The sequence below is a fragment of the Drosophila persimilis genome, unplaced genomic scaffold (assembly GCF_003286085.1).
Source record: "Drosophila persimilis strain 14011-0111.01,24,50 unplaced genomic scaffold, DperRS2 tig00000885-arrow-arrow-pilon, whole genome shotgun sequence".
Taxonomy (NCBI): Eukaryota; Metazoa; Arthropoda; class Insecta; order Diptera; family Drosophilidae; genus Drosophila; species Drosophila persimilis.
This window is the reverse complement of record NW_020825367.1, coordinates 322,572-337,519: the sequence shown is the minus strand read 5'-3', so window position 1 is coordinate 337,519 and position 14,948 is coordinate 322,572. Positions and strand designations below refer to the sequence as shown.

Below are 14,948 nucleotides of genomic sequence, written 5' to 3'. Positions count from 1 at the left end.
TGTGTGAGGGGGATGACTATATAGCACCTCGAAAAGATTTTAGATGAAGCAGATGTAAAAACTTTGTGAAATGTTTAGTAAATGGGAAAGTGTCATTAAATAAGGTAACAAGTATAAACGTATCTTATTAGCAGAAGAAACGTTAGTGTTTTCTATATAATTTTCCGTTGAATACATCTATTTTCCGTTGGCGCTTAACTGACGTTAAGCGCTCGCTGACAATAGCTAGTAGCTAAGCTAGTTACATATCACCAAGAGCTGGCTGATATGAACCTACTGCTTACACTGCTTCGTTGCACTTCTCACCACCAAGAGCTGGCTGCTATGTATGGACTGCTTGCACTACTCACCACCAATAGCTGGCTGCTATGCATATACTGCTTGTAACAGTTATTCGTTGCACTGCTTATATTCATTCTTCTAAAGCCGTTATTTAGGCGTTTCAGAGGCGGTTATTCATTTTTCAAATTTTATTTCATGTGTGATTCCTTTACTGTTTCACATCACAAGCAAACGTTTTTCTTTACAAATTTAAATGAGTATGAAATGTGATTGGTATTTAACAATGATAAGGATGTATTTTTATATATGTATGTATGTATGTACAAAAAAAAAAAAAATTTGGGAAACATTTGAACAGAGTCCAAAGAAGAGGTCACAAAGTTGGCGCCAATTTTGGTTATCTTTTATCGTTTAATGTTTTTAAACAATGAGAACAACGCGTATCCGGCCAAATCAATTCATTCAATGGCCTCGATTATTTCATATTCTTCATCTAAAGAATGATCATAGTCGATGTTGTATTTGTTCTTGATTTTGCTCTTGTAGTCCTTGAGCTCTGCATCGTTTTCGAATTGATTCGTGTTGTAGCGCTGCATGCCACGTGGACTGCTGCTGCTACTGCTGCTGCCGCCGCTGTTGTTCTTCTTTTTCTGATTGTTGCTGCTGTTGTTCTTTTTTTTCTGATTCTTGCTGTTGCCGCTGGTGGTGGTGCTGCTGCTGCTGCTGGTGCCGCTGCTGTTGTTGTGATGTGTGCGATTAGTGGTGCGATTCCTAGATCTAGTTTGGTTGCTCTCTACTCTACTATGGTTACCCCTATTGTTCTGCTTATTGCTACTGCTAGGCTTTGATTTCCTTTCGCTATTACCTTTACTAGAATTATGTTGCTGATGGTGCTTCTCTTTCTGCTGCTGCTGCTTCTGCTGCTGTGATGATGAGTATGTTGATTGAGGATTGGTACTGTATCTCATGCTACCTCTAAAACTATTTTTGGTCATTTTATTGTAGTCGCTGCTATCTAGGATTCTGTTATTGCTGCTGCTGCTGCTGCTGCTGCTGGTGTTGATAGTGTTGCTGTTGCTGTTGCTGTTGCTGTTGCTATTGATATTGTATTGTGCTTGCTGAAATTGCCGCTGTCTGCCGCCCCGCTCTCTGGTTCCATTTGCTGTCCCAATCTTATACTCATCATCGGCCTCATATCATACATCGTTCTGTTGCTGCTGCTGCTGCTGCTGTTGCTGCTTGCGCTCTGGAATGCGGTAGAGTTCATCGTTGTTCTGGTAGAGCTGCTCGGAGCTGGCGCAGTTCACATTCGACCACCAATCGCACACACGAACGGCCTGATTGAAGACAGTGCCATTGGGGCAGAGGAAGGAGTACTGATGGCCAGAATGGAGGCACCAGTGCCAGACCTACGAGAGAACCGTAAACACAATTTAGTTGCAAGCTTCGATGGGTTTCCTCCAGCACAATCCTCACCTGACAACGCGTCTCTGTGTCCGCATAGTAGCCAGGCTGGCGTCCCTGGCAGTTGAAGGCCAGACCCTTGGGCACCGCATCGTACGCTGGATAGTCCTCGCCAGCAATGTAGCCATCGATTTGCTGGCCAAAAACGAGGACAATATTCATAAGTACTATACCGAATTGGTATTATGATTCTGTGGTGGGAATTATCTCATCGCTGGCGACCTTCAGTGGGAGTGCGAGTGGGAGTGGGAGTGCGAGTGGGACTGGATTGGGGTTGCACATTGCCCAAGCACCAACGAAATGAACTCTAAACAATCACAAAATTACAATTTGAAACAATTGCCACACAACGAAAAATCTAAAATGCAAATGCAACAGCCCCCACCCCCCTCCCCACCAAAAAAAACCAACAAAAGAATCAGTGAGTGTTGAAAATCTGTGCACTTGCAACAGTTGCAACAAGCGGGGGCCGAGGGGTGACGAGGGGGCCGGGGTGGGGGTGAGTATGTGACAACCAACTGTCAATCTCATGCGTACGAAACCATGAAAAGCACACCGAAAAACAAGAGAAACAATAAAGCGTGGCAGCCACCTCATCATCATGGATCACGACACACACGATGTGACCGACCCGAGCCGACCCGACCCGACCAGTATGTGGCACTGTGGCACTGTGGCACCCTTCTCTGTCTTTCGATTCTTTTGTCTCATCATCCATCGGTTCCAGCCTCATTTGGTGGCATCTACATATGCAGATGTACACATGCTGCATCTTCATGGCCTATCTTGATCTTGCCTCAATTTCTAATCTAAATGCAGTCCCCCCCCTCCCCATTGTAGTGCCCCTCCATTGCTGTTACGCTCAAGTAAATCCACCTTTCATTTCTGCCTCTTTTGCCTGGGCGATGGGGGAGATGGGGGGTTGGGGCTTCCTTGGAGAAGATCTCTTTTAAAAAGGGTTAAAGTTTGCCTGTCTTTTCTGTGTGGGTTAATGCGGTGTTTATGCTAATGTCGGAACATTGCAAACGTTGCTTGCGGATTGGTTATGGGCAAAGATTTGATGGTCTGGGAATGGGGATGGTGCTCGGAATAATACTATGGCAGGCAATGGATTTAGTTGTGGGAAATCTTGCCGTGGGGGAGCCCTTATCTTTCACTTCTTTGACTCCTCTGTGCTCCCTAGAGGTGCCATTAGTTTCCAATCCATCTCCCCATAAATTTCTCTCAGTGCCCCTCCGCGGAATGGGATGCACCTTCTGTCTGTCTCTGTCTCTGCCTCTCGATTTCGATTTCGATTTCGATGTGCTTGTTACTGCAGTGATTTTTCCCCCTTTTTTGGGCTTCAGCTTTTCCCAATCGCTGGCCAATTTTCACGCTAATAACTTTCCTGAGGTTTTTAACATTTTCCAGCTCCAGCTCCAGCTACAGCTCCAGCTCCAACTGCAGCGAAAAAGAGCCCAAAACAGCAAACTATATAGACCGCCCATTGCCTCAGTAACCCAAAAAGGCAGACAGCCCCACACTCCACATCCGCCCTGTGCTCCCCAATTACCCCCCCGCTCTGACGACTGGCAAGTCTCAACCTTTGGCCAGAGAGCGTTTTCCTTTAAATACCAACCAATTCGCTCAAAGCGGACGAAGAGGGAGATGCGCGAGATGGGGCCCGGGGGCCCTCTGGCATAAGAGTTTGGACTAACAAATGGAAAATGGTTAATTTTCCCTTGCATTTTCTTTTGTCTGCTTGTGTTTGCCAAGCGCGGTAACCAAGGGGTAACCAAGGCTAATTGATAATGTAACACGAGCTAGGAGACGAGCTGGAGACGAGCTGGAGACGAGCTGGAGATCCGATGCACAACGAATGTTGGGTGCTCTTATGGAAGGGTTTTGTTTGAGGAACTTTTGCGGAATACACTGGTAATGGCTAGACTTCGGGTAGACGGGGCTCTTGAGCATTATTTGGACAGCATCCTTCAACTTCAAGAAGTAAAGATCTGATCAAAACTGATTCTCTGTGGATTCTCTTCCTAAATCATATCAAAATCTGTATCACAGTCACTCCTTGTGGTCAGGGCAGGAGTACCCTCAATGGAAAGACCCCATGACGACACCTTCTTATAGAAAGAGAGAGAGAGAGAGAGAGAGAGAAAGAAGAGTGAGAGGAGTCTTGAGGGAGCTTTTGGGTTACCTCTGGACGTGAGAAGATGTCTAACACTTTGGCAGACAGGTTGTCTGGTTGTCTGGTTGTCTGCTTCGTGTGCTGTCCCCACCCCCTGCTCTGCATCCTCTTTTGCAGCCTCTTTTTGTTGCACTTGCAACACCAACAAAAAGAAGACGATGGTAGATGCGGCGCGGCGCGGCAGAGACTGAGACTGAGACTGAGCCACCTTTTTGGTCTATTTTTTGTTTTGTGGCAACAATTGTTATTTTTTTGTGGATGTTGTTGTTGTTGCTGTTGCTGTTGCTGTGGCTGCAACTTTGCGTGGGAGTTTGCTGTTGTTGCTGTTGCAGGGTGGCTGTTGCACGGGTGGTTCGTGTAGATCCATATCAAACAAGAGACAAATGGTGTGCGCAATCTTTTTACTCCGAATGAATGTAGGAAACTATCTGAGATGACACTTTTTTGCTGCTGCTGAGGCGGAGATCGTTCCCCAACCAATGAAGTTGTCAAATCAATGTGCCAGACATTGCAGCACCAAACGAAATTATTCAATTCAATAAGCCATTTCCCAAGCTCATAAAATCCCTTTTTACAGCCATAATTGCCAGCCATAAAAGCCTCAAAAGATCCGACAGCCGACGACCGACGACCGCCGGCCATTGGGTCTTCTTCTGGGGGAGGAAGACGACTCTTTGCGATGACTTACCCCATTGACACAGTTCCCTGCGAGCAGCATCGAGAGTACTCCGAACACGACCATTAGGAGGCCGAGGCAGTGGTACGTGGAGATGCCGCCGAGGCTCCACTGCCCCTGCTGCTGCTGCCCCTGCTGCTGCTGCTGCTGCTGCTGTCTGTGTTGCTGCCGCTTCTTCTGATGTTGCAGATGCTGCTGCTGCTGCTGCTGCGGTGATTTGTTCGCTGCTGCTTCCATGATGTCTGTGATTTTTCGGGTTTTTATTTGGGGATTTTGTTGTTGTTGTTTTTGTTTCTTTCGGGGGTAATACGTAATTTAAATGTGATTTTTTCTGTTACTATCTAAAGATACGAAACGAAAATCGAAAGAAAACGAGTCGAGGATTTAAATTTGCTGTGTTTTTTAGAAAGGAAATCTTTTGCCGAAGCATCTTCTTCTTCTGCTGGTCTTTCTGGGATGGTTTGTGGCTGTGGCAGATACATAATTCGATTTTATATCTATATGTTTATTGTGACTCATCAGAGGCGGCATGGGAGGAAGGGGGGAGGCGGCAGGGGAATCGCTAATGGAGATTCGGGTACTGCTGTTTCTTCGGATGTTTTCTGGGGAGCTTGCAGCTGCCGTTTGCATTCACTTTTGTAGCGGGCGAATGGATGGCCTGGCATGGCATGGCATGGCCACAAAATGAATCTTAATTGAGAATACTTCAAATTGTTTACATCGCATTTGATGGCTCATTCGGCTATGGTATTTGCTGTTTGCTGTTGGCTATTATGGCAGCTGCCACTTGGGAAATGTTGTGTTTATGACAGGAGTAATCCACTGGCGTTCTTTTGGCGATCATGGCTTTGGGGAATGGAAACCCATATCGAGTCCCCAGGAAATCAGTGAAAAACTTAACCAAATAACAGCCAAATAACATTTCATTTTACCCAAAATGATGACCTGTTAAAATGGCATCTGATCTTGCGGATGATCGATGATTGATCTGCCTAAGAATTCATTTGATTTTGCATCATTTAACCGAGGAAACCCCTCAGAATCGGGGATGACATTACATTGTAAATAACAATAGTTTAAGGACAAGGTTGGAGTAATACAAACTTTGAGCTTCTGTTGTTGGTGAACCACAGGAGAATTTCCCAATCCAATTACCCTTTTATCTCGAAGGAATGATCATTAAATGTTTGTTTCAAAGTCGTTCACATATTCCTCCAAAGAAAAGCACCGCTTTGATTCGCTTCCAGAGATAGGATTACTCTTGAAAGAGGGTTCCTAAGGTACCCTTTTCCTTTTTCTGGATATTCTAATCGGTTATTGCCACGATACTTGTGTTGGTCAGTTTATGCCGCACTTGTGGGGCTCCTCATGGGAACCAATTTGCGTAATTGTTGATTTCTCAAACTTGAGCACAAAACCAAAAAAAAAACTAATCTAAATGCCACGCACAAAACACACGCTCACTGCATCGAACAGATCGTATCCGTGTCTGATTGGGACTCACTTCAGAGCGAACTTCTTAACGAACACTGAGGCTGGAGCTGGAGTTGGAGCTGGAGCTGGAGCTGGAGCGTCTGGGGTGCACGTGTGGCCGCGTTTGAAGTTGATGCAAAAGTTAGACAAAAATTCGCATCAATTTTAGTTTTATACTCGAGAGCGCGTTGCTCGGGGTTGTCCGGGGTCTCCACGGACAGATAGATGAGCGCACGAGGCTGGCTCACAAAAATGCACAGCGTCATCATCGGCGCTGGAATTGCCAAAGAGCAACCTCATCGTCGCGTCGCGTCGCGTCGCTTCGCATCGTGGCCCAGGCCCAGGCCAAAGCCGAATCCGAATCCGAATCCCAATCCGAAGCTGGAAAACTAAATCATCGTGGCCATTGATGCCTCGTTGCTGCTTCGGGTGTCTCTCTCCCAGCCCCATGGCTCTCGTTCATGGCTAAGAAGAGGCCCACTCTCTGTGCGGCTGCCACCGGCTTTTGTTTGGTTTTTGCTTGGATGTTTGTTTGGCTATTTGTTTGGCAGTGTGTCGCAAAGCAAAGCAAAGCAAAGCAAAGGCAAAAATTAGTGCGAATTTCAGCTTATTGATGATGGCCCGGCCACTGCCACTTGGCCAACTTAACGGCGATTCCGATTCCATTTAATTGCCGCCTGTCGATTGCCGCCTGCCGCTTGCCGCTTGCTGGTGCGAAATGTTCGCTCATTAGCGGCGGATAAACGAAAGACTTAGGCAACGAACTCACTTCACTCTCGACTGGCATTCGCACTGGTTACTCGGGGGAGACAGAGCGAAAGGGAAAAGAGGGAAAGCAGCAGACAAAAACAACAACAGAGGACCCACATAAGAGGGAAATCAAATAAAAGAAAATTGGTTCATATATATTAAGTTCATTGAGGAAACGTCCCATCTATTCTGTAGAAATTGTACAGGGAACGTGATAAGAAGGCGATTGTGGAGTACCTAAGACCTTAAGGGGCATCGATGGCTTAATATTTAAACTGTTTGGAAGTCATCCCTTCGTATATTTCAAAGAAGGTTAAGATTGATTCTTTTCTAGGCAATCACATCGAATCTTTAAGAAAAAAATGACTCTTAAAGAATATAATAAAGCAGTGCAAAACAGAAAAGACAGTAGTCGTGGAAGTAGAATCAAGCAGTGAAAGCATCAAGCAGTACAAGGAAAAGCAGTGTGAGAAGAGCAAGGAACGACACGCTGAAAAGGGGAAAGACACCTTCCTTTTTCCTTGTCAAAATTTGAACGGAAAATTGGCATCTTTAAGTAAAACCCATGACCTGTTGACCCCCATATCCCACGGGGCCTCCCCTTGCTCATCGCTGCCCCGAAAACCCTTCGGGCAGGAGATTGTAATGTCACTCCCAGCGGATGTTACTTATGCAATTCCTGTGGCTGTGTGACAGCATTTAATTTCGATTTGAAAAAAATTATCATAAATTAAACTAATTAAAATAAAATGCTGCAATAAATTTGCAGAGCTGCTGCCTTTGGCAAGAGACATTCATTTGGTCTAGAATTGATGCAGTCTTTGGGGCCGCAGCCGCCGCTCACTTTCAAAAGATGTGCAGTGGCAGTGGCAGCGGCGGTGGCGGTGGCAATCCGGTTGGGAGACGGCTCCGACGGCTCATTCAATGCGCTTCAATTGCTTGAGAGATCGACACAGACCATAGAGACCTGGGACTGAATCTGAGACACTTTGACTTGGACTCCGGACTCCGGACTGCATTCTGGTTCACCTTCGAGAAAAGCAAAGCACTAGAGCACCAGAGCACTGGCAATAGACATTGCCAAACGAAACGAAACGAAACGAAACGTCTTTCGTGGCTCATGGCTTGGGCTTGAGAGCAAGTTTCGGCGGCGGTGGAATTGTGTGAGAAATTCCCTTAATCAGCGCAAGTTTCGAGTGCAGTTTCTTGGCTCTAAATTTGCAGAGACCAGAGACCAGACCAGGCTCTGAGTATGGGCATCAGCCCGCACTGCCTTATGGATAGCACTTATTATCATTGGGTGTTGGTCGTGTGTGTACGCTCCAGTGTACTGCTGTAAGCAGGTTGGATTTCCCAATTGGCGGGGGCGGGGGCGGGGGCTCTTCGGAGCGCTATCTAATGGCCCCCCCATCAATTTCCGAAGATTTCACACGCTGTGACCGTACCCCACACACGACCTTGACTTTTACCCATTTGAAGGTAGCGTCTGGGTAGCCTCTCCATCATCAGCGGCGGCAACAAAAGCAACGCTTCTTCATATTTGAAAATTGGTTTAATACGTGACGAAAACAATGATCAAGTAATTGCGGGGGTCTCATAAATGTTGGCTTCCCGTTGGCTTCCACTCCACTCCATGCCTCCGTCCACCATGTGATATGACACTTGCCCCCAGCATAAACGCAATTTTTCACTCGGTTTTTCCCATTCTTTTGTCAGCTCTAATGCGACTAATGCTGTAATTTACTAAATTTGTTTAGAAATGTTTTTTTATAATTCGACTCTGGGAAGCGGCTGGCAGCGGATCCGAAAGAGCAGTCGAAGTTGTGCGCAGAAGATCTTACATTCAGGGTCACCGAAGGGCTGACCTCTAGAGCGTTTGCTTAAGTACGGCTAAGTGCTGTAAACAAAACCGGATGGATTAACAGTATCAGGTCGGATTTCCTGCTCCTAATTACAGCCATGGAGTGCATGAAATGCAACTCAAAGTAATCCAAGGTCCGCCCCCAAACTGGGCTCATCCTCTCGTGGGGTTCCTCCCCCTGCCCCACAAATGGCTGCAGCATCATTTGTCAATTGCAGTTCTGCAACGAAATATCCACCGCCGTCCATCCACTCCCACAAAAAAAACACACACAAAACACTCGCAAACAGACCGCAAACATTTGATGAACGCATTTCGTTCTCATTGTTCTGGTTGTGTGTTCTCCCCCCACACCCCACCCCCACTCCCCATCCAACAACAGAAAAAACCAAAAAATTCTCTGCCATTGCACAAATACAATGCACTTTGGGGATTTTTTGGGGCCCTGTTCGCTGTTTTTTCATGAGTTTGTACCGCGCGTTGATTATTGTGCAAATAAAAATTCTAATGATGATTTCGGCAACAACAATGCAATTATGCAAAAGCCTCGTTGGAAGGAAGGTAATTAAAGGCAGAACACAGGAAAAGACCAGAACGGAGGTCTTGGCGGAGGAATTATAATTATCGCGGCCCGGCAATCAACAATGAATATGCTAAACAGCACAGAGGGTCCGAGACGGGCCGAGCCGAGACGAGACCGATGCCAGTCGAAGAAGAACATCCTATGGAGCCACATGGCACATGCCACACATCACATGCCACATCCGTTAGTGGCCCCAAAAAAACGGGGAATGATCCATCATCATCATCATCGCCACCCCCACCCCCACAGACCGCAGACCGCAGTCCGCCGTCCGCCGTCCGCCGTCCGCCGTCCCCTGTCTTTGTCTCAGTTTTGCGCAATGCCCGCGACCCGTCCGCCTCTTTTGACTTCAGACTCCCTATCATGCCACCTTCCGAAGCGGCACTCATGCCACCTTCCACCTTCCACCCTCCAACCTCCACCTCGCTCTTCTTTGGATCACAGCAAAAAATATCATACATCATCGCCAATAAAAGGCTTCGTTTTGGCCGCTCTTCTCTCTGCTTTTTGTGGCAAATTGTCGATGGGTTTTGTAATCAAAGTGAAGTGAATCCTCTGTCTAGGAAATGTGTTAAGGGGGGGATCTACCCACTTTAATTGTCACACTATTTTGTCACATTTGCCGACTGGGACTGGGGATTACTGGAGCTCTTTTACCAATCATTAGTTCAAGTGACTTTGTTTTTGGCAACTTTTAAGCGGCTTAAAGAGCACACGTGATGAGGAGTTTGCCCTTAAATATATGGAGTAGGTCATGTCCAGCATTCACATTTATTTTCCATAATAAATATTTGCAATTTTCAAACTACTCAACAGAACAGATAATATCATCATTTATATCGGAAATTAGTCAAAGGTGCCACAAGCAAAAAGTATGCCAGGAAAATGCCAAAAAGATTTGATTGAATTGCCATTTGATGAATGTCTAGAGGTACATGCTTATAGAAGTGACAAACCAGACTCCGGCGAACCAAGGAACCCAAAACCAAAACCAATTACTAATTCAATGGAAAATACTTCGGAGATGATTGAAATTAATGGCAGATCCATTCAAAAACAGTGTAGAAGGCCAAAGGCAGCTCTGAACTCTGTCCAAAGTGCCCCCTGCCTCTGCCTCTGCCCCTGTCTCTGCCTCCATCGATCGGATTTCAAAGCAGAAACAGAAAAAAGCAAAAGGCTGGAGCTGCAGTTGGAGCTGGAGCTTCGGAGCTTCGGCTGAGCTGAGCTGAGATGATGATAGACAAACGCTTTGGGGGAAATTTCATACAGAAAATGCCATGAATAAAGCGAGAAAAGATTACATTACCCAGATACAGATACTGGTGTACTTATGAGAAGTACTCGAATCGACTCGACTCCACTCGACTCGACTCGTACCAAATGCCAAAGCGATAGGATAGCCACAGCATAACGAGGTGCGAACAGGGTCAGTGCTGGCTCTGGCCTGGCTCTTGCCATTGGACACCTTTTGGCTCGGAACCGACGACTGCAACTTCTGGCCAACAGAATGTGGTCCGAATTGAGTTGGCAGTTGGCTGCAAAATATTGTCATGTTTTGTTTTGGTTATATACTCGTTCTCGTACTCGAACTCCTACTTACATATAAATGTGCATTACCGATCAATGGAATGCTGAAGAGTCACATAAAAAGCATATATCGTAGACAGAAAATGCAGCTGAAGTTCTCCACTCGACAGATGTTCTTATAGCACAAATATTTCTGTACTAGGAAAGAGTAACATTTGAGAATCTGAGAATTGGCTTTGGGGTATAAGTAGTAGTGTCGAGGGTATCTCTTATGGAAGAAAGTAGCTTACAGACACATAAATTCTCTATTTCGGACTATCTGGGAGTATTGACTGCGACTCTGCTACTCTCTTATTCTGGCTTTCTTCAGGCCCTCCTATGAGATTCCCCAAGTGTCATTGGAGTATTTACAACAAGAAGATCTTGTGTCATCCCATATTTTCTGCCTGTATTCTCCTCAGATCATCCTTAAATGTATTCCTAATAAGCTTCAAAATGTGCTTTTCAGATGCAGCTCGGATCTCTATCTAAAGGACATAAATATGTAATTAAAATAATGATCTAACAGAGAAAGACTTCTTCTACGCTTGCCTTAAGGTAAATTTCTATCTTATATGCTAAAGTAAGATCCCGTCCATATTTCATATTCCGTTCCCCCTTGATTCCACAAATATTGAGCATACGTCGTGTGGTACGCTCTGGCAAGCTACCATTCAGGTTTTTCTTTTACATGATGCTTTTTTGTGCAACTTTTTCTAGTTGCTGGCTAGCATTTAAATTGATTTTGGCTTTTGTGCCTCGAAATTGGAGTACTCTTAAACGGTGGCAAGGTCAGTCGTCCGCCACGCTTGGCCATCTGCACAAATTCGATGATCATCGCGATGACTGCGATGACTGCGATGACTACGATGACTGCGATGACTCCAGTGACTGCGATGACGATGTTGATGAGGTTGAATGATGTCTTACTACTCGCTTGTTTCGACTCAGAACAAACAACTTGTAATTGGGTCGACTTTTGTGAGTCTGGTCTCTGGCAGAGTAATCGAGCAATCATAAACATTCAGCATCAGCGGCAGGGGCAGCGGCAGCGGCAGCGGCAGCACGAGAACGCGCAAAGACCTTAACAAATGGCCAAGTATAAGGCATAAAGAAGCTTTATCAAACGCTTCACTGATCCGACTTCAACTTCAACTTCCACTTCAATGTTGTGCACTCGAGTATCTTTGTTGTTTGTTGGCTTTGTTTTTCCCCTCTCTGTTCGTGTGAACCGAGTGTAAGTTAAGGACGACCTTTGGCTAGACTCTTGATCGGAAGATGACACCTTCAACCAGCCTTCGGGGATCCATCCATTCCGTGCGACTCCGCAGTGAGCAGCATGACTCAGCAGCAAGTTGCATTGATTTCTGTTTTTTTGTTTTCTGTGTTTTGTTTTTTGTTTTCTGTTTTGTGTTTTCCAAACGAGTTTGGCATTTGTTTGTTTGCCTTAAATATACAGTTTTATGTGCGGGCATAAACATAAATAATATAGTTATTGTTTCATTGGCCGTGCCGTGGGATTATTTGCTTTGGTGCGAGTTTACTGCCCCCAAATTGATGGATTGTCTGCGGGGAATGTGAGCCCATAAATGTTAATCGATTGCCATTTGGCCTAAATGTTAACATTTTGTGGGGTTTATTGATATTTAATTGGTTTCTGAATGATGCTGGCCCGCGTATATGCCCTGATCTCTGACCCCGGGCACCAGATGTTCCCCGTTCATGACTCCATTCAGATTTGGCCAGAGTTCTATTTGGGGATGCTATTTATTGTCCTTTCGTTTTTCTTTTCGCTCTAGTATGTCCAACGAGCGCTTATATTATCCAGTCTTGCGGTTTCTCCAGCTTCTCCCAGGGAAAGACTTCCGCGATATTTCTCTTTGGAATGTGTAGCTTTTGAGCAATGTCAATCGTTGGTTGTTTTTTATTCTCTTTTTACAACCCTTCTTGCTGTTCCCCTTCTCCTCTGCTGTGCTCTCCTGCTTTCATTGCTGCTTATTTGCTGTTCATCTGCTGTTTTTCTCTCTCTACTGTTACTGCTGTTGCTTTGCTGTTGATCTACTGTTAATATTCTGTTGATCTGCTGTTACTCTGCTGTTGATCTGCTGTTACTGCTGTAACATATATGTTAAAACGACTTTGCCAGCTGTCCCACTGAAGGAGCTGCGGTTAGCGACGGCGAACATCAGCAACAGCAGAACGAGATCTACAGCAGATGATCGGAAGATAAGCAGCAACAGCAGAAGAAGCAGAGAAGAAGAGGAACACCGAGAAGTCGTAAGGGGAGAATAGCAGCAGCCATCCGATCGTACAAGCAATCGGCAGTACCAGCCGCATTGAGCCGAGATCGAGCCGTGCAGTTTAAAATAATTGTTCCCAATAAACTGTTAGTTTGAGAGTATATCTGATATATGTATATCTTGATCAGCAACAATATCCGAGTCGATACTGTCCTTCTTGTTTGACGCCGAGTTGTCGGAGACTATAAGAGCTACAGATTCTGGATATCACATGGCTCCAAGTGTGTTTCTAAACTTCGACCCCTTCCGCCCACACAAAGAACGAACATCCAATGTTTTAGAGACACGAAAGACCAGAGCAGGACCATATCTAACAGATTGCCGAATCTGCCTTCGATCTTTATTTAATTATTCTTTCCGCGCGATTGCTCATCCTCTCTCTTTGCCGCTTTCTCTCTTCCTCTTTCTCTTTCTTGCTATCTCACTCTTAATCGTGCAGTTTGCGTCCCCTATCGATGTGTTGATGTGAGAAGTGAAAGAGAGAGAGACAGATGTAGCGGAATAAAAAGCTTAAAATTGAGTATAAGCGAAGTGCAAGAAGATCTCTATATGTTTTTCCCATCTCTCATTAGATCGCGGAGAGATCGCAAAGAGATCCCCCTCTCTCCATCTTTGTTAAAAAATTTGCCGCATCAGAAGAATTCGAGTTTCGAAAAACTGACACAGAAATTGAGGAATTGAGCTATGTAGATCCCAGCCGGATCCGAAAATGCATCCTGTGCTCGTCGCTAAATGCGTCGCTTAGTATACATATGTATGTATGTATGTACCTTTCCAGCTTGTCGATGCATGCATCCTGGTAGTCATGGACATGGATCCAGCTGACGCCATCGAAGTGCGCAGCCACACTGCCACACAAATCCTCTGGCAGCTTCTGTTCATAATGGGAACAATCAATAAGCAAACAACATCTGCTCTATTTCGAGGACCATCCTTCTGTCCGAATGCATCCCAACGTGCAGAACGTAAAACGTTTGCTATCTCTCAGAGTAGAGAGAGAGAGAGAGAGAGTGGATGGTCCTCACCACAGCGGACGACGCGTCGTCACCTTATTACTAGATTCATCTTGGAGAAAATACGATACATGCGGCAGTCATCGACTGCGGTACCAATTCCGGCGTACCGGGTATAAAAGTAGAGCTGCGGCCCTTGCCGAAAATCGAATTTCTATTAGACAGAAGTTCGCCGGTATGAAACTTGCAGTGACGACTTCCGGCAGTGCACGAACAGCAGAGGGCGCTGGCGGATCCAAGCCAAGTTTGGAGCCATTGGGGATTAAAATTCATGTCCTGCGCCAAGTTCTGTTGCACTAGTAGTTCCAAAGAGAGCCGCCAGTGTGAGATGTAAAATTTGAATCTAAGAACGACGTAAAATTCCTTTAAAAATGGTTTTCAAGGCCCCCTAAGAGATTAGCCCATTCCAGGGCAGATCCTCTCACACTTGCGGCTTCTAAAACACCAATAATTCCTAAAGTTTTTTCCAGTTCTTGTGATGTAGTCGTATAAATTGGTTGCGAAGAGCAAAAACCACAACAAAATATAAATAGATTAAAAAAAAAAAGCACACCCACAGCTTGCTATTCATTGGAATTTTCTAAAGAAAGTCAATTTTTAAACAAAAGCTAAATGCAAACTGGCTTTTGGCCTTTTAGCCTTTTAGCCCGCACTGCCTTCTGCTGTGAAAAACAATTTGTTGCTGTCTCGGAGGTCAGGAGGGGGAGCCAGGAGCCATAAATATTCTCCTGAATCTTTCCAAAGTGATTCCTGTTTCAAAATCGATCACCCAGTTTATCCGATTCTCATCCAAAGTTCGATTTA

General features: G+C 45.4%; 1 protein-coding gene across 1 annotated transcript; it reads right to left on the bottom strand.

Annotated features, from left to right (window-relative positions):
- Positions 1 to 740: 740 nt before the first annotated feature.
- LOC6599584 (uncharacterized protein DDB_G0271670) lies at positions 741 to 4,706 on the bottom strand (the record flags this gene model as incomplete). The annotated part of the gene is given in 3 exon segments (XM_026993724.1): positions 741 to 1,691; positions 1,759 to 1,881; positions 4,611 to 4,706. Coding segments are annotated over 3 exon segments (1,170 nt in total), but the record flags the coding sequence as incomplete, so codon positions are not given.
- Between the last annotated feature and the right edge of the window lie 10,242 nt (positions 4,707 to 14,948).